The sequence below is a fragment of the Trifolium pratense genome, linkage group LG6 (genome assembly GCF_020283565.1).
Source record: "Trifolium pratense cultivar HEN17-A07 linkage group LG6, ARS_RC_1.1, whole genome shotgun sequence".
Classification (NCBI taxonomy): Eukaryota; Viridiplantae; Streptophyta; class Magnoliopsida; order Fabales; family Fabaceae; genus Trifolium; species Trifolium pratense.
In genome coordinates, this window is record NC_060064.1 from 33,398,467 (window position 1) to 33,425,621 (window position 27,155).

Genomic DNA, 27,155 nt, shown 5'->3' on the forward strand with positions numbered 1-27,155 from the left:
CCCAAAAAAAAAAAAAAAACCAACACGGGCTTTTTTGCCTCCCGGTGGTGGTCGCCTAATGAGTGACCAATATCACCTAGCCAATGACAATGAGGATGACCGCGATTGTGACTGCTATGACACCAAAGAAGATGAAAAGGTAGCGGCAACCAAGACTAGAACAGTCATGGCCTCAATGCACTGAATTACCGACAAATTGGTAGATGATCATGCCGAGAATTAGGCCACATAGCGAAATGTGGCAGCCCAATAGTGTGGGACTCCGAGCAGCTAGACATATGATGTAATCAGGGAGAGGAGACTCAGCTTGCAGCAATGTAATTCCGGTAGTGTCATCATGACATTGTTGTTATTGATGGATGGATTTATCCATAGGAGAAAGAGGTTGAATTTACGATAGAAACCAAAGAGAAGTGAAGTTGTGTGCTGTGTAGGAAGATTTTGTTGGGTTTTTATTGTGAATTTAGAAGTCATAAAGACTGGTAGGTATGTAGTACTATGTTGAAATTCTAGTTGTAGGAACAAAAATCACGTGTTCTAAGTAACTACTAACGTTCTTCTCTATCGTTCAATTGATCAACCGTTTTTCAATTTATAGTCGTTTTTGACGCACAGTTGGATTAATATTTCACATGACATCTTTTTGGTGACACTTATTGATTCAATGATCAAAATAAATTCATGCATAATAAAAAATTTGTCTCACTTGTACAATATTATATATTTAGCTGTAAAATGCTTATTAATTTATGATTAGCTCAGTTGGGTTGGTCTGTGGTGTTTGACTTGAGTCCTTAGAGTATGTTTTTCTTAAGGTTTTAAATTCGATTATCTCGGGTGACAATTTTGGTAGGCGTCCATAGAGAGTAAAAAAAACTCTGATTTTAAATGGGACCCCTCAAGTGGACAGTGAGATTGGTCCGCTCGGATTGGTCGTTCCTAAGGTCAAATGGAGAGTTTTTTAAAAACAAAATGCTTATTATAATTTGGGTGATTTACATAGAAATTCGCTTGGTCCAATTTTTAGTATGTCAAAAGGAAGAGATACACTTGCTTGAGCATAAGTACTTGGCCACAAGATTTAGCGCACACACTTTACAAATTTTTAAAAAAAGAAAAGAAAAATAAAATTGTCACATCAATTCATAGCATTTTAACCATTTTTTTCATTATTTTTATTTTTGTTTCTTATAAATAGGGGATCAAGATGATGCAGTAGCACACAATGATAAATATCAACCACTGATTGAAGATCGGACGGTTCAAATCACAAATAAAAAAAATAATCCTAAACAATCTTGATCGTTGGATTATGATAGGATGGATGGAAATTTTTGTTTCCATAAATAAGGCGGAGTACATGTTTCTGGTGCTTATCTATGAGCTCTAGTAGTAGTACGTATTACAATTTTTTTTTTTTTTATACATGAAGAGGGAAAAGCCCGCGTATTACAATTCTTATCTAAGACTATTTATCTATAAAAAGAGTCATGCTAACCATCGCTCCATAAATAATATTAATAAAAAATTATTATTAATATATTTTGAAAAAATATACTACACAAATTTTAAAATTATTTTATTATATTAGGTTCCTTAATCGATGCCCGTGACACTAGTGAACATTTTTCATAGTTGTATAATTATTTGTCAATAAAGGTGTGTTGAATTTTCTGGGGTGCATACAAAAATGAAACTTCAAATTAAAATCAAAGACGAAACCAAAATTAAATCAACATTAGAAATAATGACATCATTGCTTCTTCTTTTTTTGGGTGGAATGAGATCATTGCTTCTGCCTACTTTTGAAAAGTAATACTAATTGATTATTGCTTCTGCCTACGTTTTAGAGTGAATATCTAATTTATATGTACTCCAAACTACTATAAAATTAAATCCAAACTACTAATCTTTCACTCAAACCATTCTTCAGTCCTAAAAATATTTTCAATTACTCCCATAATATAAATTATTTTCTAGCAATTAAGCAAATGAGTATATTACCTCATTTTCTTGTTATACCATTTCCAATTCTAGGACATGTGAACCCCCTTATGCAATTCTCTCAAGTTCTAGCCAACTATGGATGCAAGATCACTTTTGTACATACCGAATTTAACCATAATCGATCGAAAACCGGTGGTCCTAGGCAAGAAAATATAAAATTGGTGACACTCCCAGATGGTTTGGAACCTGAAGATGATAGAAGTGATTTAAAGAAAATTATGTCATCAATGAAAAGCACCATGCCTAATAAGCTTCCAAAGCTTATAGAAGATATTAATGCTTTGGATGCTAACAATAATAAGATTAATTGTATTATTGGTACATTTAATATGGGTTGGGCCTTAGAAGTGGGTCACAAATTGGGAATCAAAGGAGCTCTACTTTGTCCAGCTTCTGCCACCAGTTTGGCATGTGCTGTTGGCATACCTAAACTCATTGAGGATGAGATTGTTGATTCTGAAGGTAATTATTATTATTATTATTATTATTATTATTATTATTATTATTATTATTTTATTTGTAGATGACCATAAATTTCACAATTTGAGATTTATAATAGAATACCATTAAGCTAGGTTATCATTCTTTATTTTTATCATCAATTATATCAACTTTTCTTATTTATGAAATGAATATTTTACTTTATTTTTGGAAAAATTATGAAGATACTTATACTAACGTAACGATTTTTAAATTATTTTTATTATGAAATATAAAAAATAAAAAATAAAATTATATTAAAGTAAGTTTATAGAAATATATGTTAAATATGAATTTAAAATAACATATTTAATATTATTTTTTAGGTAAATTATTAGCTACCTTAGAGTTTGGTTGGATATTGGTACCTGTATTTAAAACTTGTATTTATTTTTTTGGGGGTGAAGAAATTTGTATTTATTTTAAAATAAAATAATATAAAAAAATGATATGATATTGAATTTTGTCTACAAGATACAAATATCCATCCAAACTCTAGAATACCAGAGTGTTCACCTAGACATTTTTCCTAAGTTGTAATTAACATCAAATGTTTATTTCTTATACCAAATAGACTTTGATTGCTCCAAATTTTTCAATTAAAATTTTAAGCTAAGTTGAAATTAACATTTTACAATCTTCTTTTTTGCATTGTAGGAAATCCCACCAAAAAACAAGAAATTCAAATCTCCCCTAATATACCTATAATTGACACAACAACCTTCCCATGGCATGGCCTTGGTAAGTTCTTATTTGAACATATTGTGCAAGAGATACAAACTATAATTAATTTTGGAGAATGGTGGATTTGCAACACTACTTATGATCTTGAGCCAGGTGTATTTTCCATATCACAAAAATTCCTACCAATTGGTCCATTGATGTCAAATGACAACAACAAAAGTTCAATTTGGCAAGAAGACACAACTTGCTTAGATTGGTTAGATAAACAACCACCTCAATCAGTCATATATGTTTCTTTTGGTAGTTTGGTTGTAATGGACCAAAATCAATTTAATGAACTAGCTTTAGGACTTGATCTCCTAGACAAGACTTTTCTTTGGGTTGTACGTCCTAGTAATGACAATAAGGTAAACTATACATACCCTAATGATTTTCATGGAAATAAAGGTAAAATTGTTAGTTGGGCACCACAAAGAAAAATATTGAACCATCCATCTATTGCTTGCTTTATAAGTCATTGTGGTTGGAACTCTACTATAGAAGGTGTACATGCTGGTGTACCTTTTTTGTGTTGGCCATTTATTTCTGACCAATTTCTCAATAAGTCTTATATTTGTGATGTGTGGAAGATTGGACTTGAATTAGAGAAGGATGATAATGGATTTATATCAAGACATGAGATAAGGAAGAAGGTGGATCAAGTACTTGGTGATGATGACATAAAGACAAAGTGTTTGAAAATGAAGAAAATTACAATTAATAATATAGAAGAAGGTGGCAAGTCATCACATAATCTCAAGAAGTTCATTAGTTGGGCGAATTATTAATTTTTTTTTTATAAAGTATTTTTCATTGTTTAGAATAAGTGGTGTTCTTTGTTCCAAATTTGTTTAACAATATGAGGACTCAATGAACGATCTTAAGGACATAATGTGGCTAGTCATAGTATTCAAATTTGTTTTGGTATGTATTATGATTTGTAGTATGATTAAACAATAATCGCTCATAATAAAATTGGGTAATGATATTGTTACTTTCGGCCAAAAAAATCTATTCTATTTATCTCATGGCTGGTTCAATAAGGAAGCTTACATCGAAATGACCGTTCAATTAATAATATTGTCATTCTTCATCAACATGCATATATGACGTGTCTACTTTAATTCGGATCTAAGGATGATATATAAAAACATTAAATTTTGCCCTAAATGTAATCTCAATCCGACTTTAGAACATTTAGAAGCACCACTTCACCTTTTCTAGCTCCTTAAAGTATATCTATATTAATTTGATAAACACTAGAACACCTGACCGAGTTCAATATGTTTTCGAATTTTTATAAAACTAGTGTAAAGATTCAAAGTTTATTACTAAATTAGTATAGTTTTCTTGAAACTATACATTTAGGGTACGTTGTGGCTGCCATCAAAGAGTCAAAGACTTACCCTTTTTATAATTTTAAGGAAAATCGTGGATGTCAGATACAACTTCACTATTTGTACAAAAAAAGGGAAGTCGTTAGCAAAGTCGTGGCTGCTTATCCACGACATTCTTCAAAATTAGGAATAAAAATATATAAAAAAGCTTAAGTTGTTGGTGACAGCCACAAGTTACCAAAATGTATAATTCTAAAAGAAAAATTATCATAGTTTGGTAATAAACATGAATTTTTACAATAGTTTTGTAAAAAAAAAAAAATCACGATTTTCCTTTCAAATCGAATCGTGTTTGTTGTTACCTAAAAACTTTTCAAATCTCCAAGGCAGGGCCCATATTTATCTCTGTTTTTGTGCAGCCTGTTATATTTTATGACCATTTCTATGATTTTGGCATCCATGATGTAATAACTGAGTTGATTGAGGCTCGGAGACGGGCTGGAATACATTGTCGGAGCTCTATCAAGATATACCATGCAAACAATGAAGGTTATGTAGCTCAAGTTGGTGATTCATTAGTAATGAAGCTTGGGCAGTTTGATTGGAATCCCTCTAAGGAGAACCGTTTGGAAGGGAGCTGGCAGAAGTTTGTTGACAAAGGATCAGATTACCAAGTTTGGTTGAGACAATAATTTAATGCCAATTTAGTAGACATGGCTCTTTTCTGTGATAGAAATTAAAAGTTGCTTCAATGTAGAACATTTGTTGAAGGAACAATTTCCATAATGTAGCCATAAATAAATTAAAATTTTCACTAGCATTGTTGATTTATATTCTTATATGACATTGCCTTAGCAATGTTCAGAAACAAATGAACTCATCTTTTGATGTGCATTGCCATCTTTATTAAAAAGTTATGTAATTGGGTCTCACTATTTTAAATGGGACCTATTTCCAAAGTGACCACATAAAACCTAAGAAAGTTACTTCTGGCACCCCCGACAGTCATGGTCACCCCCTGAAAACCCCATTTTACCCCTCTCGCTACTTAGAAAGCGAGTGTGTAAATAGCAAAAATGGGGGGGGGGGGGGGGGGGGGGGGAAGAGTTCGCTTTCTAAAATGCAAACTGCAGCTGAGTTCGCTTCCTAGAATGCAAACTGCAGCTGAGTTCGCTTTCTAATAGCAAATTGCAGCCAGTTCGCTTTCTAGAATGCGAACTGCAGCTGGGATCGCTTTCAAGATAGCAAACGGAGCTGAGTTCGCTTTCTAGAATACGAATTCTTTTTTTCATGATTTTTTTCATTCTAGGGGGTGGATTTGAGCTAAAAATATTGGCACTCGCTACTTAGAGTGCGAAAAAGTGCTCGCATCCTAGAAAGTGAGAGGGTTAGTTTGGTAATTTCAGGGGGTGACCGAGTATATTCAGGGGGTGCGAAAAGTTGGATTCTTTAACTAATTAGAGAGTGAGTGTTAGGGGGAGTGTTTAAACTAACTTTTTCTATATTTTTTTTTAATCTCTTGAAATCTCTGTTAATCAAGTTGTTAGTTTGTTGAAGTGCTCTCTGTCTTCTTACATTTACAATCAAGTACAAGCTTCATTATATAGTAATCTTACTAATCTTAGTGTAATGATCAAATGCTTCCTTATTAATAATTTTTTCTCTTAAATAAAAGTAATTCTGTTTTCATGCTTAAAAATGGTTACAAAACAATTGAGTACATGTGATGTGTCCATCCTAACATCAAGTTAAACTGCTGGTTACAAAACAATTGTGATGTGTCATTCCTAACCAAATTATAAAGGTTACCCAAATTCATTATAATCATGTAAGCAAGATTAACTTTTGTCCATATTAGTTACCAGCAGTTGTGTAATGTTTCTTTTTTTATAATAATTTTTTTACAATTGTGTATATGTTTAAATTATATTATCTTTGGAAAAGTAATACAAGCAAAATATAAAAATGGCATTAGATGGTTGTCAAGGAACAAGTAGTGAAAATGATGTCATGTGTACACACACTGTTTAATATCACACATGTTAGGGTTACAATGGATTTGGGCAACCAAATCTTCCTCACAAGGCACACAACTTTACTTTTCTTTCTTTTTGGCTATGTCTTACAATTAAGCTCTTTTTCTGAATAGATAAATCCCTCCACCAATAACAACAACAATGACACACTGGTATTCTATTGTTTCAATTTTGAGTCTGCTATCTCAACTAACACCATACATCCAGCTGCTCGAAGTTCCACACCAATGGGCTGCCAACATCCGGCTATGCAGTCCAATTTCCGACATTCATCCAACCATTCACCAGCTACTACAATGATTGCAACCATTCGTATTTTGGTTGCAGCCGCCCTTTCATTTTCTTTGGCGCCATTGCAGTCACAATCATCGTCTTCCTCATTAGCTACGTCGTTGATCTCAGACACTCATTAGGAGACGACCTGAATTTAAAAACAAGACCTTGTGCATGTGTTTATCTTTGTTTTGGACTTCTGGATACTGGATGTGGCCAATAATATACTGTAGGGACCATGTCGTGCCTTCATTGGCGACCTTGCCGTCGGTGATCACCGCCAAATGAGAACAGACAACAGTTTGTTCTCTTTCTTCATGGCCATCGGCAATGTCCTTGGTTATTATGCAGGCTCCTCCAAAAAACTCCACTTAATGTTCCCTTTCAAGAAAACCAAATATTGCGACGTCTTTTGCGCAAATCTCGAAACACATTTCTTCCAGATAACCCAATGCAGTGCTACTAATTAACCAAAATATTGAGTTGAAATATATCTTTCAATGGAGTGGTCATCCTTGGCAAGACATCATCCTGCTAAAATAATAAACAAATAAATAAAAAATAATAATTATAATCTGAACAAGTATCATAATCATACAATATTATAAAATTAATAAATGGAGATTTCTAATAATAACTCCACCTAAGATAAGTTAAAATATTTGATGAGTCAAAAGAAAAACTTCATCAAGTCATCTACATTCTTTCATACACGAGAAGATATTGATTAAAAACATACGTACACAAATTACCTTTCTCTTGTAGGAATGTTGAGAAGAAGAAATGTGTTTAGAGGTTTGCGCAGAAGACGTCGCAAGCTTTGATTTTTGTTATAGGGAACATTAATTTGTAGTTTTTTTTTTCTTTTTGAGGAGTCTCCATAATAATCGAAGACATTGTGGACGACCATGAAGAAAGAAAACAAACTCTTGTCTGTTCTCATTTGACGGTATTCACCGTCGGCATGGTCGCCAATGAAGGCACAAAATGGTGCTTGGAATATATTATTGACGATATCAAGTATCCAGAAACCCAAAAAAAAAAAAAAACCCAACACGCGCTTTTTTGCCTCCCGGTGGTGGTCGCCTAATGAGTGACCAATATCACCTAGCCAATGACAATGAGGATGGCCGCGATTGTGACTGCTATGACACCAAAGAAGATGAAAAGGTAGCGGCAACCAAGACTAGAACAGTCACGGCCTCACTGTCACTGCATTACCGACAAATTGGTAGATGATCATGCCGAGAATTAGGCCACATAGCGAAATGTGGCAGCCCAATAGTGTGGGACTCCGAGCAGCTAGACATATGATGTAATCAGGGAGAGGAGACTCAGCTTGCAGCAATGTAATTCCGGTAGTGTCATCATGACATTGTTGTTATTGATGGATGGATTTATCCATAGGAGAAAGAGGGTTGAAATTATGATAGAAACCAAAGAGAAGTGAAGTTGTGTGCTGTGTAGGAAGATTTTGTTGGGTTTTTATTGTGAATTTAGAAGTCATAAAGACTGGTAGGAATGTAGTACTATGTTGAAATTCTAGTTGCAGGAATAAAAATCATGTGTTCTAACTACTAACGTTCTTCTCTATCGTTCAATTGATCAACCGTTTTTCAATTTATAGTCGTTTTCGACGCACAGTTTGATTAATATTTCACATGACATCTTTTTGGTGACACTTATTGATTCAATCATCAAAATAAATTCATGCAAAATAAAAAATTTGTCTCACTTGTACATTATTATATATTTAGATGTAAATGCTTATTAATTTATGATTAGCTCAGTTGGGTTGGTCTGTGGTGTTTGACTTGAGTCATTGGAGTATACTTTTCTTAGAGTTCGTTTGACCCGATTTTTTTTGAACTTAAAAGTTAACTTAAAGCTAAAGTTGAAAATATTGACTTAAAAGATAAAGTTAAAGTTGTTTGGTAGTAAATAAATAGTTAGTAAACACCTTTAAATATTATTAAATGCAACAATCTTTTAATTTTTTAAAAGGGCCATAATAATCAAGTATTAATACACTTATAAGTAAAATATTATTTAAATACTACCATTTCATTTTATTTATTATCAATTTTATACTGCTATTTAAATATTAACATTTCATTTGTTAATAAAAATATAATGTAACATGATGTTCAAATTCAAACCAATCCAAATAAAAACTGCAAATTGATCCAAAAAAATCGAAAACCGCAAAAATCGAATATTTTTGGATGTGTTTGGATTTTCTTTTGTGAAAACCGTTGGATCGGATCGGATTTCGAATTGATTTTTCAAAACCGAACTAAACCACATACATATATTTTAATCCTTATTTATCTTTTTATTAGTATGAATATATATTGCATTTCCCTATTTTTTGTTTATTTTAAATTTTGTTAATATTGTTTGTTAGTTTAATTTATTTTATTTTTTACCTTTCGATATATTTCTAATATAATTGACAATTGTCATTCCAAAATATTAATTTTTAATATATTATATGTTATATCTTAATATTTATTTCGTCAAAAACGTTATATATATATATATATATAGGGGTTTTCTAACTTAGACCCTAGTTAGGTCTAAGTTAGCAAGGTGCACCTTTTCAATTGGACCAAAATACCCATTCTTTTTAATTAATTAACCAAAATACCCATTAGTAGACGCAGATCCAGTGTCGCGCGCGTACCGAAGGACCATGGTTACAGACCGTTGATTTCCATCAGACAGCCAAGATCTGATCTCATCAAGACTGTCTGATCAATCAGACAGCCCAGATCATCCTGATCCATCAGATTCCAGCGCCTGCGCCACACTGGATTACAACCTGGAGAGAGAAAAATTTGCTTTTTAAAAGTAGGACACGTGTCACACAATGGTTGGCTGGGCGTGATTTTTGTTCATTTAATACTTTGAACTCAATTATTTCGTTGTAAATTAATTTTTTATTTTTTTATTTTTATACCAAAATTCATAATTTTTTTTTGTCTACAAATAGGGACTTGGTTCGTTTGATTTGAACACCGAAAAAAAAACGCAATTTTTCACTACCTTAATCTCATTTTTTGTCTACTAAATATGTTACTTGTGTGTTGTAATTTAACACGCACCACTCAACCAACTCACTGAAACCATTATACCAGGAAAATAGTAGATAATATTCTGGAACTTTTGGCATATTTTATGAAATTTTTGGAGACCTGAAACTATTTTTAGTTAATTAAATGAGATAAAACGGTAATTAAAAACTAATGTTTGCTTCTGAAACCATTTTACTGGTAGAATGGTTGCACATAGTTGTATTATGAAACCATTTTACTGGTAGAATGGTTTCAATGAGTAATTTATTAATTGTGTTTGCTTCTGAAACCATTTATCTGGTACAATGGTTTCAGAGAGTTGTAATCTGAAACCATTTTGCTGGTAGAATGGTTTCAGTAAGTTGATTATTAGTTATTTGCTTCTGAAACCATTTAGCTTGTAGAATGGTTGCACATAGTTGTATTCTGAAACCATTTTACTGGTAGAATGGTTTCAGTGAGTAATTTATTAATTGTGTTTGCTTCTGAAACCATTTATCTGGTACAATGGTTTCAGAGAGTTGTAATCTGAAACCATTTTGCTGGTAGAATGGTTTCAGTGAGTTGATGTAAGGTAGTGAAAAATGAGATTAAGGTAGTGAAAAATTGGGTTTTTTTTCTGTGTCCAAATCAAACGAACCAAGTCTCTATTTGTAGAGAAAAAAAATTATGAATTTTGGTATAAAAAAAATAAATAAAAAATTAATTTACAACGAAATAATTGAGTTCAAAGTATTAAATGGAAAAAAATCACGCCCAGCCAATCAGACAGCGACACATGTCCTGCTTTTAAAAAGTAGATTCTTCTCTCTCCAGGGTGTAATCCAGTGTGGTGCACGCGCTGGAATCTGATGGATTCGGATGATCTGGGCTGTCTGATTGATCAGACAGTCTTGATGAGATCAGATCTTGGCTGTCTGATGGAAATCAACGGCCTGTAACCATGGTACTGCGGTACGCGCGCGACACTGGATCCGCGTCCATTGATAGTAATTTGGTTAATTAATTAAAAAGAATGAGTATTTTGGTCCAACTGAAAAGGTGCACCTTGCTAACTTAGACCCAACTGGGTCTAAGTTAGCAGCCCCCATATATATATATATATATATATATATATATATATATATATATAACGTAACTATATACTCCGATTCCGTTTCAAAAAAAAAACTATATACTCCGATTAATACGTTTCATTTAAAAAAAAAAGGTAGCACATTTAGAAAAGAAATGCTAGCAATTAGCTAAAAAGTAGTAATGTACTGCAAGCACATGCTAGGATAAAGAAACAAAGTCAGAAAAAATTAAAATAAAAGAAAATACATACAGTTGGTGGGAATCGAAGAGGCGATAAGGAAAATAAGCCAGACGTGTTTGAAATTAAGTTGGTATTTTTAACTTTTTAAATATCCACTTTTTATTCAATTTTCAACTGTAAAAATAAGTTGCTTATTAATTGTAGTACTTATTTGAAATAGTGTTTGGCCCTACTTCTTCTTTTAAGTGATTATAAGTTGAAAAAAAGTCAGGCCAAACACTACCTTAATGTCTTAAATTCGATTATATCTGGTGACAATTTTGGTAGGCTAGTCCATAGAGAGTAAAAAAAACTCTGGTTTTAAATGGGACCCCGCAAGTGGATTGTGAGATTGGTCCGCTCGGATTGGTCGTTCCTAGGGTCAGATGGAGAGTTTTTTAAAAACAAAATGCTTATTATAATTTGGGTGATTTACATAGAAAATCGCATGGTCCAATTTTTACTTTTTAGTATGTCAAAAGGAAGAGATACACTTGCTTTTGCTTGAGCATAAGTACTTGGCCACAAGATTTAGCGCGCACACACTTTACAAATTTTAAAAAATTAAAAGAAAAATAAAATTGTCACATCAATTCATAGCATTTTAACCATTTTTTTCATTATTTTTATTTTTGTTTCTTATAAATAGGGGATCAAGATGATGCAGTAGCACATAATAATAAATATCAACCACTGATTGAAGATCGGACGGTTCAAATCACAAATGAAAAAAACAACCTTAAACAATCTTGACCGTTGGATTATGATGGGATGGATGGAAATTTTTGTTTCCATAAATAAGGCGGAGTACATGTTTCTGGTTCTTATCTATGAGCTCTAGTAGTAGTAGTAGTACGTATTACAATCTTTTTTTTTTTGGTACATGAAGAGGGCAAAGTCCGCGTATTACAATTCTTATCTAAGACTATTTATTTATTTATTTATAAAAAGAGTCATGCTAACCATTGTTCCATAAATAATATTAATAAAAAATTATTATTAATATATTTTGAAAAAATATACTACACAAATTTTAAAATTATTTATTATATTAGGTTCCTTAACCGATGCCCGTGACAGTAGTGAACATTTTTCATAGCTGTATACTCCCTCCGTCCCAAAAAGAATGACCCAGTTGACCGAAACACGCATGCCAATGCATAACTTTGGCGACTAATATCTTTAATTGTATAATAGTAAAAATTATAAAAAATTGATATTTTGAAAATACTCATCGAGACGAATCTAACAACATCTTATATGTTAATATTTATTTTTATTTATTAGTAGAAAAATATGGTCAAAACAATATATATGAATAGTGCATATATTCAAAATGGGTCATTCTTTTTTGGACGGAGGGAGTAATTATTTGTCAATAAAGGTGTGTTGAATTTTAAGGGGTGCATACAAAAATGAAACTTCAAATTAAAATCAAAGACGAAACAAAAATTAAATCAACATTAGAAATAATGACATCATTGCTTCTTCTTTTTTTGGGTGGAATGAGATCATTGCTTCCGCCTACTTTTGAAAAGTAATACTAATTGATTATTGCTTCTGCCTACGTTTTAGAGTGAATATCTATTTTATATGTACTCCAAACTACTATAAAATTAAATCCAAACTACTAATCTTTCACTCAAACCATTCTTCAGTCCTAAAAATATTTTCAATTACTCCCATAGTATAAATTATTTTCTAGCAATTAAGCAAATGAGTATATTACCTCATTTTCTTGTTATACCATTTCCAATTCTAGGACATGTGAACCCCCTTATGCAATTCTCTCAAGTTCTAGCCAACTATGGATGCAAGATCACTTTTGTACATACCGAATTTAACCATAATCGATCGAAAACCGGTGGTCCTCGGCAAGAAAATATAAAATTGGTGACACTCCCAGATGGTTTGGAACCTGAAGATGATAGAAGTGATTTAAAGAAAATTATGTCATCAATGAAAAGCACCATGCCTAATAAGCTTCCAAAGCTTATAGAAGATATTAATGCTTTGGATGGTAACAATAATAAGATTAATTGTATTATTGGTACATTTAATATGGGTTGGGCCTTAGAAGTGGGTCACAAATTGGGAATCAAAGGAGCTCTACTTTGTCCAGCTTCTGCCACCAGTTTGGCATGTGCTGTTGGCATACCTAAACTCATTGAGGATGAGATTGTTGATTCTGAAGGTAATTATTATTATTATTATTATTATTATTATTATTATTTTATTTGTAGATGACCATAAATTTCACAATTTGAGATTTATAATAGAATACCATTAAGCTAGGTTATCATTCTTTATTTTTATCATCAATTATATCAACTTTTCTTATTTATGAAATGAATATTTTACTTTATTTTTGGAAAAATTATGAAGATACTTATACTAACGTAACGATTTTTAAATTATTTTTATTATGAAATATAAAAAATAAAAAATAAAATTATATTAAAGTAAGTTTATAGAAATATATGTTAAATATGAATTTAAAATAACATATTTAATATTATTTTTTAGGTAAATTATTAGCTACCTTAGAGTTTGGTTGGATATTGGTACCTGTATTTAAAACTTGTATTTATTTTTTTGGGGGTGAAGAAATTTGTATTTATTTTAAAATAAAATAATATAAAAAAATGATATGATATTGAATTTTGTCTACAAGATACAAATATCCATCCAAACTCTAGAATACCAGAGTGTTCACCTAGACATTTTTCCTAAGTTGTAATTAACATCAAATGTTTATTTCTTATACCAAATAGACTTTGATTGCTCCAAATTTTTCAATTAAAATTTTAAGCTAAGTTGAAATTAACATTTTACAATCTTCTTTTTTGCATTGTAGGAAATCCCACCAAAAAACAAGAAATTCAAATCTCCCCTAATATACCTATAATTGACACAACAACCTTCCCATGGCATGGCCTTGGTAAGTTCTTATTTGAACATATTGTGCAAGAGATACAAACTATAATTAATTTTGGAGAATGGTGGATTTGCAACACTACTTATGATCTTGAGCCAGGTGTATTTTCCATATCACAAAAATTCCTACCAATTGGTCCATTGATGTCAAATGACAACAACAAAAGTTCAATTTGGCAAGAAGACACAACTTGCTTAGATTGGTTAGATAAACAACCACCTCAATCAGTCATATATGTTTCTTTTGGTAGTTTGGTTGTAATGGACCAAAATCAATTTAATGAACTAGCTTTAGGACTTGATCTCCTAGACAAGACTTTTCTTTGGGTTGTACGTCCTAGTAATGACAATAAGGTAAACTATACATACCCTAATGATTTTCATGGAAATAAAGGTAAAATTGTTAGTTGGGCACCACAAAGAAAAATATTGAACCATCCATCTATTGCTTGCTTTATAAGTCATTGTGGTTGGAACTCTACTATAGAAGGTGTACATGCTGGTGTACCTTTTTTGTGTTGGCCATTTATTTCTGACCAATTTCTCAATAAGTCTTATATTTGTGATGTGTGGGAGATTGGACTTGAATTAGAGAAGGATGATAATGGATTTATATCAAGACATGAGGTAAGGAAGAAGGTGGATCAAGTACTTAGTGATGATGACATAAAGACAAAGTGTTTGAAAATGAAGAAAATTACAATTAATAATATAGAAGAAGGTGGTCAGTCATCACATAATCTCAAGAAGTTCATTAGTTGGGCGAATTATTAATTTTTTTTATAATGTATTTTTCATTGTTTAGAATAAGTGGTGTTCTTTGTACCAAATTTGTTTAGACCGTGCTAAATTCAAATTTGTTTAACAATATGAGGACTCAATGAACGATCTTAAGGACATAATGTGGCTAGTCATAGTATTCAAATTTGTTTTGGTGTGTATTATGATTTGTAGTATGATTAATCAATAATCGCTTATAATAAAATTGGGTAATGATATTGTTACTTTCGGCCAAAAAAATCTATTCTATTTATCTCATGGGTGGTTCAATAAGGAAGCTTACATCGAAATGACCGTTCAACTAATAATATGGTCATTCTTCATCAAACATGCATATCTGACGTGTCTACTTTAATTCGGATCTAAGGATGATATATAAAAACATTAAATTTTGCCCTAAATGTAATCTCAATCCAACTTTAGAACATTTAGAAGCACCACTTCACCTTTTCTAGCTCCTCGAAGTATATCTATATTAATTTGATAAACACTAGAACACCTGACCGTTTCTAGTTTCAATTGAGCATTTAATATCTGAAATAATACTAACTAAATTCGGAAGTAAAAATAGTAACAACCAAAAACTTATATATATATATATATATATATATTTTTACAAGACCAAAAACTTATATGTTGAAGTTTAAGAGATTTGAACTTTGAATCTAAAATTTTGGGCTTAAAATGAAGGCTTGATTAGTAAAATAGTCCCTTAAAGATATTTTTGGTTTCACATTGGTCCCTTAAAGAAAAAAAGGTCCGAATAGGTCCCTTAAAGAAAAAAAAGTCCGAATAGGTCCCTTAAAGACATCTCCGTTAATCAGTTTGGTCCTTTCCGTCCATTTTTTCGAGGACCAAACTGATTAACGGAGATGTCTTTAAGGGACAAAACTGATTAACGGAGATGTCTTTAAGGGACTTATTCGAACCTTTTTTTCTTTAAGGGACCTATTTGGTCATTTTTTTCTTTAAGGGACCAATGTGAAATCAAAAATGTCTTTAAGGAACCATTTTACTAATTAAGCCTAAAATGAATTGGGTCTCTCTGAAACTTTTACTTACACATTTTTTATTTTTTAATTATATAAAGGAAAATGTTAACTAGTGCCCGGGGCACTAGTTAGCATAGCCCTAATATAAATTCATATTTTAACTATATAAAAATTTATTGATGCCATGAAAAATGAGGCTATGTGGCGTGGGATAGACCCTAAGATGCGCATGATAGCGTGTGGAAGCATAACACCAGGCTTTATTAGTTTTTTAGAAGCCTGGGAAGTAACATTTTTTTTTTTTTACAAAAGCATTAGTATTTATTAATCAAACTAGTGTTAATGGTCATATTTTATAATCGTCTTTGAAGAAATTTGAAATGTATTTTTGTAGTACTGTCCTGCTCCAGCCATCTTCCACATGGTGCTTAAATAGAACTGTCGTAGACAAAAAAAACAAAAGGAAGTAACTATATGAAAAAGACAATAGAAAAGAGTCTGTTACGGTGCATTATATTATTTTGGATAATCGGTGCATTTTTTTTTTAAATTTTTTTGTCACACAGTAAATATAAACATATTTTTTAGTTGGGCGTTCGCGTTATGAGTTTGAATTCACTATTTTAGAAATTCTTTTTTTTATTTTTTTTATTTTTTCTTTACATATTACTCCTTCCTGTCTCGTATTCTTTTTTCCATTAAATAAATGATGTATCTGACCTATATAGACCAAATATATCAGTTATTTTTTTTTTTTTTTTTTTTGCTTATATAGAAAATCGGATGAAGTATTTTATTTTAGAAATTCTAACCCATTACACTTAAACTCAATCAACAATGATAAATATATATGTGCATGTTTTACCTAGAGCAATACTCCCTCCGAATTTATATATAAATAAACATTAACTTTTTAAAAATTGGTTGAAAAAATATTGTATTTAGTCTATATTAAAATAAAATAATGCATTTAGTCTATATTTTTTGTATACATGCAACATAATAAAACATAGAATGATTTTCTTCGGCTTGTGCAAGTATTAGTTAAAGTCAATTATTGATGATTTTAAGTCACATCACACATGACACACATAGAGTATTATTTTAAGATATGCAATTTAATTTTTTGATGATTAAACTAATGCTTATAGTGACGTAAATTTTTATATGCAATATAATTTTTTTAAGGGTTCACCTGAATTTTTTTTCCAAATTCCGCCAATAATAATAATAATAATAGTTCGTGTTCAAATTATGAATTTCACACTTCATCATATATAAAATATGTGATTTACAAATGAAAAATAATAATTTCATAAGGTAACTTTATTAATTAATAAAATCTATATCTATATATTGACAATCACCTACTCTACATGTGCATCTTCTAATCTCATCCAAAATTTTCAATCACTAATTTTTTTTTCCAACCAAATGGGTATCCCACACTTTCTTGTCATTCCATACCCAATCCAAGGTCATCTAAATCCTCTTATGCAATTATCTCATCTTTTATCCAAACATGGTTGCAAGATTACTTTCCTCAACACAGAGTATAGCCACAAAAAAACCAACAAAAATGAACAAAATCAACAAACAATAAACTTTGTCACACTTCCAGATGGTTTGGAACCTGAAGATGATAGAAGTGATCATAAAAAAGCTATTTTTTCAATTATAAAAACCATGCCATCTTTACTCCCTAAGCTAATAGAAGATGTCAATAATTTGGATGTTGAGAATAAGATATCTTGTATTGTTGTTACTTTCAATATGGGATGGGCTTTGGAAGTTGGACACAAACTTGGAATTAAGGGTGTTCTTCTTTGGACTGCTTCAGCCATTACTTTGGCATATTGTTACAGCATCCCTAAACTCATTGATGATGGAATTATTGATTCAGCAGGTAAGATTTTTTTATTTATTTTATTTTATTTTATTTTCTATAGACAAGTGATCGTATATTAGAGATCAAGATATTATATTATTTAAGATCGGATAACTTGGATTAGATAATTAGTTTTGCACAATAAAATATTAGTCATTTATCTAGATTTGAGGGTTGAGAGTTGTAACTGTGTCACGCAGTTACAACATGAAATTTAATTCTGTATATTAGTTATTATATTATTATTTTCTCTTTTATAAGAGATTTAGCTTCGATTCTTTAACTCCTTCACTCAATTCAAATAATTTGAAATACCACATTACTAATTAACGCATCAAAAGAAATATTTATGAAAGTCTCCACTATAGGTTTAGTATAGTGGTAAGGAATTTAAATAGTATGCATGAGATCTAAATTCGATCATCCGTTCTATTGAAAAATAAAATAAAATATTTATTGTATCTTAATAAAATACTTGTGTTCCACAAAGTTGAAGTTAGTGCACCACTTTGACTAATTCCAAAAATTAAATATGAGTGGTGTGTTAGCAACCCATGTGTCAAGACTCAAGAGGGGGAAACTCATGGCAAACTAAAATCACATGGCGTAGTTTGATTGAATGATTGTGTAAAAAAAATTTACACTAGCTATCAGTATATATAAATTAAATCCATTTAATATTTCTAATATGTACCAATAGTGAAATTTTACCATTGCAGGAATTCCAACCAAAGAACAAGAAATTCAACTGTCTCCAAATATGCCTAAGATAGACACTGCAAACTTTCCATGGCGAGCTCATGACCAGATCCTATTTGATCATATTTTACAGGAGACACAAACCATGAAGTTAGGACATTGGTGGCTTTGTAACACAACTTATAATCTTGAGCATGCAACATTTTCCATATCACCAAAGTTCCTACCAATTGGCCCATTGATGTCAAATGATCATAGTAACAAAAGTTCATTTTGGCAAGAAGACACAACATGTTTAGATTGGCTAGATCAACATCCACCTCAATCGGTTATATATGTTTCTTTTGGTAGTTTGGCAGTAATGGATCAAAACCAATTTAAAGAACTCGCTTTAGGACTCGATCTTCTTAACAAGCCATTTCTTTGGATTGTTCGTCCGAGTAACGATAACAAGGTAAACTATGCATACCCTGAAGAATTCCACGGAACTAAAGGCAAGATTGTTGGTTGGGCGCCGCAGGAAAAGATATTGAACCACCCGTCTATAGCTTGTTTCATAAGTCACTGCGGTTGGAATTCTACTATTGAAGGTTTATATGGCGGTGTACCTTTCTTATGTTGGCCGTTTGCCGGTGATCAATTTGTTAACAAGTCATATATTTGTGATGTGTGGAAGGTTGGGCTTGAATTAGACAAGGATGAAAATGGGTTAATAACAAAGGGAGAGTTAAGGAAGAAGGTGGATCAGTTACTTGGAGATGAAGAAATTAAAGAAAGATCATTGAAACTAAAGGAATTGACCTTGGAAAATATAGTAGAAGGTGGTCAATCTTCAAATAATCTAAAAAACTTCATCAATTGGGCAAAGTAATAATGGTTTAGTCATAGTTTGGTAGTTGAATCTATAAAATCAATGAAAAACTAGTGACTTGAAACTTTCTTTTGTGTTAACCTTTTAGTTTACATTGGAAGAGATTAATCTGATAATATTAAATTTACTTAAATAAACAGATCAATATTAAAAAACGTTTATAGATTGAATGTATAGCTACTAAAACTACTAGTTGATATAGTAAAAAATGTTTTCAACTAATTGAACAAAATAACTTTTTGTGTTATTTGAATTACTTTTGATTCAATCTTTTTGTTTTTTTTTTTTTTTTGCCATTATTTCAACACAAAATCCTTACAAGTTACAATATAGTCAGATAAAACTATAAGAGAAAATTAACAAATCTAATCTTTATGTATTTAAAGATATTCAATATGAATTTTGTGTAATGTCAAAAACTCAGAAAATTTATGCTAAATGCATATTTTTCTGTTAGAACAAAACAGTAAAATATAAGAGAAAACACACGAGGATTTATTTAGGTAGTTCCACAGGCTCATCCTCGCTTATGGTTATGCAGTGACGGATCCAGAAATTTTTATTGGTGGGGCCTAGAAAATAGTGTATATATTTTGACTAAATAAATATATTACGAACTTTCACAAAATATATAATTATAGTGATAAAAAAACTCAAAATATATAAAAGCTTGTATAAATTATAATTAGCCTCTATAGGGTTTCACTACCGGCATTATAAAAACTAGACGGCTGCCCGTGCGTTGCACGGGTTCGGCGGAGCATGATTTATATACCAATCATGGTTGCTATGAGCTAAGGAAGCTAGTCATAAGCATATGGAAATTTCTTAGGGTGAGTATCATTTATATATCAATCATGGATGCTATGAGCTGAGGAAGCTAGTCATAAGCATACGGAAATTACTTCGGGGGAGCATCATTTATATATCAATCATGGATGTAAAGGATATGGTGCAATATGGATATATCATGTAGTGTAATAAAGTGTACAAATTATGATAGGTTAGCACAAAAAAACTATGAACCATTGTTGATAATTATGGCGCGAAAACTAAAAATTTAGATAAGCGGCATGCAGAAATTACAAACCTTTGTATCAGGAGTGCATAAAAATTACGAATCTATGTGAATGCTCAAATATCGAAGTATCATGAAACTTATATGACACAGAGATTAAGAAACTCTCTGTTAGAAGATGACCTAAAACGCAAAAATTAAGAAACTCTATTAGAAGGATACAAAAATTCTGAACCATTGTGGATACTTGTGTCGAATAAAAATTATAAATCTCTATCGATATATAGAGGTTGACATATGATGCAGAGATCAAGAACCTCTCTATTAACAGAAATTCTATAAGTGGCGCGCAGAGATCATAAATGTCTATATTGTAAGCACAAAAAATTTACGAACCATTGTGGATACTTGTGGCGCGAAAACTAAAAAATAATATTCGGGACGCGCAGAAATTACAAACCTTTGTATCAAGAACGCATAAAAATTATGAATCTATGTGAATGCTAAAATATCGTAGTATCATGAAACTCTATGACGCATAGATCAAGAAACACTCTATTAGAGGCTGACCTAAAGCGCAAAAATTAAGAAACTCTAGCAGCGCGCATAAATTATAAACCTCACTATTAGAAGGATACAAAAATTATCACAAAAAAAAGAGGAGGATACAAAAATTACGAATCTATATCGATACTCGGAGGGATCCCTTAACCATGGCTCCTTGATCATAATCTGGCTTAATCACATTGAAGTCTCATAGTAGTGCTAGCATTAAATTTCACCCAATAATAAAAAGTGTCCTTAGCAAAAAAAAACATGTTTCTAACATTTCTTTCAAAAATGAATAAAGACAGTATACATGATTGTATATGATAGTTTCCTCCTTTCAACCAAATAATGTGATTTAAATATCTGGCACTTCTCCAAAAAATTAACCAATAATAAACATTGGATTATGATAAAAGTCATGGCAAAATTAAGATACAGATGATCTAGGTTTATATGAAATATCTTCTTCCCCAAGTAAAAGTGCCTTCAAAATCGCCTCGCCTAAGCCACTATAATGTACAATCAAATGACCACCATCTACAACTTCATGATATTGTATCCATGGTAGCTTCTCTGAAATGAATCTTTGAATTTGAGAGGGTACTACTTTATCTTCATAGCCCTGCCAAATGTGAACTGAACTTCTGTTATTGTGAGGGAATGGATTACTAAGCTTCATTGGGTCAAATTCCCAATATCCAAAGGCAATCATCCAATCACCCCTGAGTGTGTCAAAAACAACCTGGTGCCTCAATTTATCCTGCAAATAGGAACATACAATTGCCACAATGACCATCACAGAAGAGGATTGCCGGATTGAACTGAGTTGAAATGTGGTTGGTTCAACTGGCTCATTGTTTTCATTTTTATTAATTACTTGTTTATTAAGTCATTTGGTTCAAGCGGTTGGATTGAATCAATTAAACCATAAATAAAGGTTTACTGATTCGATCTCTAGTTGCCAATAAGAAGTAATCTGCAAATCAAAAAATCTGAAATGAAAATCTAAAAACCAAATTGGAGATATAAAGAGATGCAAGAAGAGAACTACCTCTTATAACAGATGATCAAAACCTTCAAGCTAGATCAAAATCCACCCTTTATTTGCAAAAACACAATCTCATCAAATGTTAGAAAATAAATCATCAAATAATCTAGAAATTTCAAATCTTCTAGGGTTGATTCCTCTTACCTACAATAGCTTTGCTTGCACAAGAAGCTGTATAGCAGGCCTGCATATCAAGGTCAAATAATAAAGCAGCACACATCACTAACATGTTTTGGTAACTTGATTCATTAGCTTAACATGAATAATTGAACATAAGGACTCATTCTATATACTAAACGATTAAATGCATGCTTTGGGTTTGTATAACATCTAAGCTGAAAGACATACCGAGAAAGATTGTTTCTGGAAAATATGTAAGCTGCATTTACAGATGATGCAGTACCAATTTTATAAGAACCTGAAATGGATGAACACGTGGACTTTCCAATTAGAAGCAGACAATGTAGGAAAAGCTAAGTAGGAATTAATCCTTAAAGGAAGAAAACAATATATATCATTCAGCCTATCAGTTGCATCTGAACTATACAGAAAATGACTAAACAACGGAGGGGGAAATTAAAAGTTAAAGTTTCGTAGCTTGAATTTTGTCACCCTAAAATAAGTGTGTTTAGGATATGAAGTTCAAAATAAAAGCATCAAACCATATACCACATTTCAGAAAATGCAAATTAAATGGTGACTACCATACTTGATGATCTATAACTCTCGCACTTCTGGTGCAGAATCCTCCTTCTGTGGCCAATGCATGTCCCATAGCAGCAGTTATAAGATCTAATTTCTCAACCTGCAGCACACTACAACAAAACAAAAGTTACAAAATGAGTTTAATTGAAAGCAAAGTGGCAATGATTGAGAACAAACTCTGTCTTTTTCTATAGGAATGAAAGAATTTACATCTTTATCAAGGAAAATCATGTGGAGAGCCCCTTCTTCTCTCGGATTAGCACGATCTGGTGTAGACCAGAGATTAATTACTCGAACTCTCAATTGAAAATCAATTTTTCGGCCAATAATCTCAGAAATCTTAGTCATCTTCACATATATTCCTAAAAAATCAAAACACATGAACAAAAAAAATATAAGCAGGATTGCAAAGAATAAAAAGTAAACTGGTAAGTGCAAGAATAAAATGGTAATGTGTATTGACCTGAGTTAGCCATTTTGAGTGAAAGAAAAGGGATGATATGCAAAATGTATTTGCTGGTGATGGATAGAGCGAATAAATGACTGGTATTTATAGAGAAGGATTTGTTAATATAGTAAAGTATGCTCAAATAATTAATATTATGTTTATGCATTTTATACCTGTATCATTGTCTAAGGAGAGATACCAAAAACAGGGAGATAAAGAAGACTCGCATGAAACATTCTCCTAGCTCTTTCCTTAGTACGGTCTCTATAAAATGAAAACGCTGCGGCGCTTATTGCAAGTGCAAGTGCAAGTGCAGTGGACTCGAGACAAAACCATCCAGAAGTCACGCCCCCTGTTGACATGTGCAGAAACGTGAGTCTCAAGATTCTCAATGTGATCAAAATATTCACTTTTTGTTCATGTTAATAAAAAGTGAAACTTTCTAATATTTCAACTGACTGCTTGTTGAAATCCAATTGAAATGGTGATTGTGTAATATATCCTTATTTCAAAAATCAGAGTTGGCAAACAAACTTTTCATATGTAAGGTCAAAGGTTCTATATGTACCACAAATGTCTTTTGGAACAAAACATATGAATTCAGGGCCAAGACAATAGTAACTATCATTATTACAAAACCAAACACACTGGATTTAATTTTAGTCATTGTCTCTATCTAACTCTCAAAGCCATAAGCAAAAAGACTAAAAATTCAGGGAATTAACTCAGAGCTATACTCTTTGATTTGATTGAAGTTATGAACTTTTTGTTTTATTATAAAATTTTATTCAAAATTCATACAGCTCCATAGGTTTCACAGAACATAATATTAATTGGGACAAATTTCTTGATGGGGTTTTGACTTTAAAATCCTATTGAAGTTTATAATCACTTGCACCAGATAACTGAGACAAAAGAATCTCAAGATAAAATACTGATTAATATATTTCTAGAAGAAGAAAACATCTACTCACAATCATATGCCAAAATACCCAAAGGGATTAGATATATGGAGTTCCTCATGGCCACCAATGTTGTTTTCCGTCCAGATGGATCAGCAAGAGAGTACATCTTAAACCTAAATTTGCAATACACCAAAAATGTCAATAGGTAAAGGGTTGAAATTGTCTTCAAAAGATCCTTTAGACATAGCTGCTTCAGCTGAATGATAATAAGAAGCTATGATTGCTGCAATGAAAAGAAGAATGGAAAATGAAGAATAGGACCTTGCATCCATTTTGATTTTGGTTAGGAAGAGAATGAAAGGTAGGAAAAAAAAGAGGCTAGAATAAAACAAACAAAGCAGAAAGTAACAGGAAAAAATCAAATAAATAGAGTATAGAAAGTAAAAGAACAAACCAGAGGAAAGAAGGAGAAAAAGGCTTCATCACCTCCATCGCCAAGCACGGCGGTGTCACCGCGAACTGCCACCGCAACTCTCTCGGTCGGAACTCTTTTCCTCGCCGGTATAAATACTCTATACATGTTATTTCATGTTTTTCAATCAAACCTGTAAATCAAATCAGTAGCCAATAAGAAGTAATCTGCAAATCAAAAAATCTGAACTGAAAATCTAAAAACCAAATTGGAGATATAAAGAGATGCAAGAAGAGAACTATCTCTTATAACAGATGATCAAAACCTTCAAGCTAGATCAAAATCCACCCTTTATCTGCAAAAAACACAATCTCATCAAATGTTATAAAATAAATCCACCCTTTAGTTCTGGTGTTAGTGTTCTATATTTTGATCCACATCAATCATAGAATGAGATCTCATAATTCAGAGGTCTATATTTCCTAGTTTTCAGACAAATCCCTATAATGTACCAAGCATCAAACTCAGTTATATTGACCTTGTGGGTAGACATCAAACTCAGTTATATATACAAAAAAAAAAAACCATTTACCTTGCGGAGCGTCCATGGCGGTGAGAGCACATTTGGGTTCAGTAAACTCCACAAAACAAAAAATCATAGCCTTGTCCCCACTCTGCAGTATGCATGATCATGTAAACACAATTAAATATCCATATTAAATCAAGAAAAATAATTGGTGTATATTAACATTCTATACTAAATATATTAGATAAGATTAGCTATGTATCATTAGAGGAATGTCACGGCAGGTGTAGAAGCAATCATATATAGACTCAAAATTATGGAAAACATTAGAAATAAAATTGTTTAAAGCATTTGCCAATTGCAATCAATAGATAAACAATAAGCATGAATCAAAGTCATACATAGTATATACATATGAATGCAAAGGAAAGAATAAGTTTGAACTCATCTATCAGTAACATACATAAATCAGAGCATATGCAAGAATGAACTACTCGTAGTGTTGTCAATCATGGATTTCATAAAATAGCGATTTGTTCTAATTCCTCTACACTACAATGTTGTAGCACTACTATAGCTACTATTTAACAACACTTCGTACTAAATTGAGTATTGCCTAACAATATCATATTGTTGAAACAACCTATCAATGCAATCAAACAACATCTATACAATTTAAAACCCAAAATTCAAAATTAAGCTGCGCAACCTACCGCATTAGATGCATCTTCAGCTGCCCTAAACCGCCTAGACCGTTGCTAGTTCATTTTAGCCCTCGATGCAACACCATCTATACAATTCAAAACCCAAAATTCAAAATTAAGTTTTGCCACCACCACCACCACCAACAACAACAACAAAAAACCATTAAAAACTAATATTCAAATCAAAACAAAGAGAGAACACAAACCAATAGCCATAAAAAGCACCTCCTGGAAAGGCGTCGGTGACGGCTGCAATCACATAAATCAAAATTAATATCAAAATCATTCAAAACAACAATAATAATTAATTGGGATTCATTCATAATGAGAAAGAGAAACCCTAACACAGAAACCTGCAACACAAAAGTGGCAGAAAATTTTTCAATTTTTAATAATCAAGTGACGAAGAAACCTTGTTATGGCTAGGAATCATGTTTTAAACTTCAAAGCAACACTTAACATGATGTTTTCCAGTTTTGGAAGTTGAAACTTCAACAACCTGTGTCCAGCACAAACAAACAAACCCCACAAAACATAAATCATTAAAAATCAAAACTTAACTTTGTTTTGCACAAATAACACAAAATTCATCTGGTATTTGATTAAGCATAATCCAATTGATAAAAATTCAATTTTATCATTGGAATGTTTTCTGCAAAAATTAAAAAAAAAAACGAAAACAGTTTGAAAGAGAAAAGAGATTTTTCTAGTCAACTGAGTTTATTGACATCCAAAGATCCAATTTCATGGAGGATTTCAAACATGCAAGATCAAAATTTGAGGAATTGAAATTTGGGGGTTAGGGTTGATGATTTTCGGCCTACCTGAGAGGGAGAATAACGTGATTCTGATGACGGCGGCATCACCGGAAGCGGAGAGGACGTTCTGATTCGGAGATTGATTTGTAGGTGGTGGTGGAGGCTGTGGTGGATGCGGTGGTGGAGGAGATGAGACAGGGAGGAGAGATGAAAGTGTGAGATGGTGAGAAAGAGAGAGGGAGCGTACGAGAGAGAGAGAGAAGAGAGAGAAAAAAACTTTACAAATGAAACAAATTTGGGAAAAGAGAAATACATGTGTCACTGGGCCCAATGCATGTGTAACATATTGCTAGTATGTGGAAGCTTCTAGTTACCTCATATGCATCACAACTCACACACTTGTCATGTGAGGCTTTGCATGGATGACATATAGATGGTTTCAAAGTTTACCAAACCTTGAGCCAGGCATGTGGAACATGATCATTGGGCCAAGACAAGAACATGGTGGCAATACACAATTGGACATGAGGCAAGGTGTGAAGCATTGATTGGCTAGATGATTAGGGTTTGCATTAGGGTTTCCTAATCCATAAGCTTTTAGGTATATAATAGATAATAGATAATAGATAATAGATAATAGATTACCATTCTATATATGTAACTAATCAATCATTTAAGGGAAGTA

General features: G+C 32.0%; 4 protein-coding genes and 1 pseudogene across 6 annotated transcripts; 4 read left to right on the forward strand and 1 right to left on the reverse strand.

Moving 5' to 3' along the window:
• Positions 1–1,890: 1,890 nt before the first annotated feature.
• Positions 1,891–4,311, forward strand: LOC123893135 (UDP-glycosyltransferase 83A1-like). Its single transcript, XM_045943060.1, has 2 exons — positions 1,891–2,469; positions 3,145–4,311. Exons 1-2 carry the CDS (start codon positions 1,992–1,994, stop codon positions 3,996–3,998), a joined length of 1,332 nt encoding a protein of 443 aa, XP_045799016.1. The 5' UTR covers positions 1,891–1,991; the 3' UTR covers positions 3,999–4,311.
• Positions 4,312–6,570: 2,259 nt separating this feature from the next.
• On the forward strand, positions 6,571–7,326 carry LOC123892133 (annotated as a pseudogene).
• Positions 7,327–12,874: 5,548 nt separating this feature from the next.
• Positions 12,875–14,991, forward strand: LOC123888625 (UDP-glycosyltransferase 83A1-like). The gene is made up of 2 exons (XM_045937717.1): positions 12,875–13,424; positions 14,088–14,991. Exons 1-2 carry the CDS (start codon positions 12,947–12,949, stop codon positions 14,939–14,941), a joined length of 1,332 nt encoding a protein of 443 aa, XP_045793673.1. The 5' UTR covers positions 12,875–12,946; the 3' UTR covers positions 14,942–14,991.
• Positions 14,992–17,321: 2,330 nt separating this feature from the next.
• LOC123888627 (UDP-glycosyltransferase 83A1-like) lies at positions 17,322–19,511 on the forward strand. The gene is made up of 2 exons (XM_045937719.1): positions 17,322–17,845; positions 18,547–19,511. Exons 1-2 carry the CDS (start codon positions 17,374–17,376, stop codon positions 19,395–19,397), a joined length of 1,323 nt encoding a protein of 440 aa, XP_045793675.1. The 5' UTR covers positions 17,322–17,373; the 3' UTR covers positions 19,398–19,511.
• A 1,705-nt stretch (positions 19,512–21,216) lies between these two features.
• On the reverse strand, positions 21,217–26,786 carry LOC123888628. Of its 3 annotated transcripts, none has more exons than XM_045937722.1 (14): positions 26,537–26,786; positions 26,125–26,211; positions 25,919–25,961; positions 25,722–25,798; positions 25,075–25,156; positions 24,525–24,675; positions 24,140–24,243; positions 23,365–23,517; positions 22,928–23,079; positions 22,717–22,817; positions 22,361–22,430; positions 22,157–22,196; positions 22,016–22,062; positions 21,217–21,940 (listed from the first exon to the last, which is right to left on the reverse strand). In XM_045937722.1, exons 5-11 carry the CDS (start codon positions 25,139–25,141, stop codon positions 22,421–22,423), a joined length of 738 nt encoding a protein of 245 aa, XP_045793678.1. In that variant the 5' UTR covers positions 25,142–25,156; positions 25,722–25,798; positions 25,919–25,961; positions 26,125–26,211; positions 26,537–26,786; the 3' UTR covers positions 21,217–21,940; positions 22,016–22,062; positions 22,157–22,196; positions 22,361–22,420. The 3 variants fall into 3 exon arrangements, with proteins under 3 accessions (XP_045793678.1, XP_045793677.1, XP_045793676.1); XM_045937721.1 differs by having other exon boundaries at positions 21,217–21,724; positions 22,722–22,817; positions 26,537–26,783; XM_045937720.1 differs by having other exon boundaries at positions 22,722–22,817; positions 26,537–26,783.
• Positions 26,787–27,155: the final 369 nt, after the last annotated feature.

Coding starts and splice junctions, on each gene's coding strand:
- LOC123893135 (XM_045943060.1), top strand. CDS start 1,992: ATGAGTATATTACCTCATTTTCTTGTTATACCATTTCCAATTCTAGGA. Junction 2,470..3,144: donor TGAGATTGTTGATTCTGAAG/GTAATTATTATT, acceptor TTTGCATTGTAG/GAAATCCCACCAAAAAACAA.
- LOC123888625 (XM_045937717.1), top strand. CDS start 12,947: ATGAGTATATTACCTCATTTTCTTGTTATACCATTTCCAATTCTAGGA. Junction 13,425..14,087: donor TGAGATTGTTGATTCTGAAG/GTAATTATTATT, acceptor TTTGCATTGTAG/GAAATCCCACCAAAAAACAA.
- LOC123888627 (XM_045937719.1), top strand. CDS start 17,374: ATGGGTATCCCACACTTTCTTGTCATTCCATACCCAATCCAAGGTCAT. Junction 17,846..18,546: donor TGGAATTATTGATTCAGCAG/GTAAGATTTTTT, acceptor TTACCATTGCAG/GAATTCCAACCAAAGAACAA.
- LOC123888628 (XM_045937721.1), bottom strand. CDS start 25,141: ATGATTTTTTGTTTTGTGGAGTTTACTGAACCCAAATGTGCTCTCACC. Junction 24,676..25,074: donor CGCCATGGACGCTCCGCAAG/GTAAATGGTTTT, acceptor TTTGATTTACAG/GTTTGATTGAAAAACATGAA. Junction 23,080..23,364: donor TCTTTATCTCCCTGTTTTTG/GTATCTCTCCTT, acceptor TTGATTTTTTAG/GAATATATGTGAAGATGACT.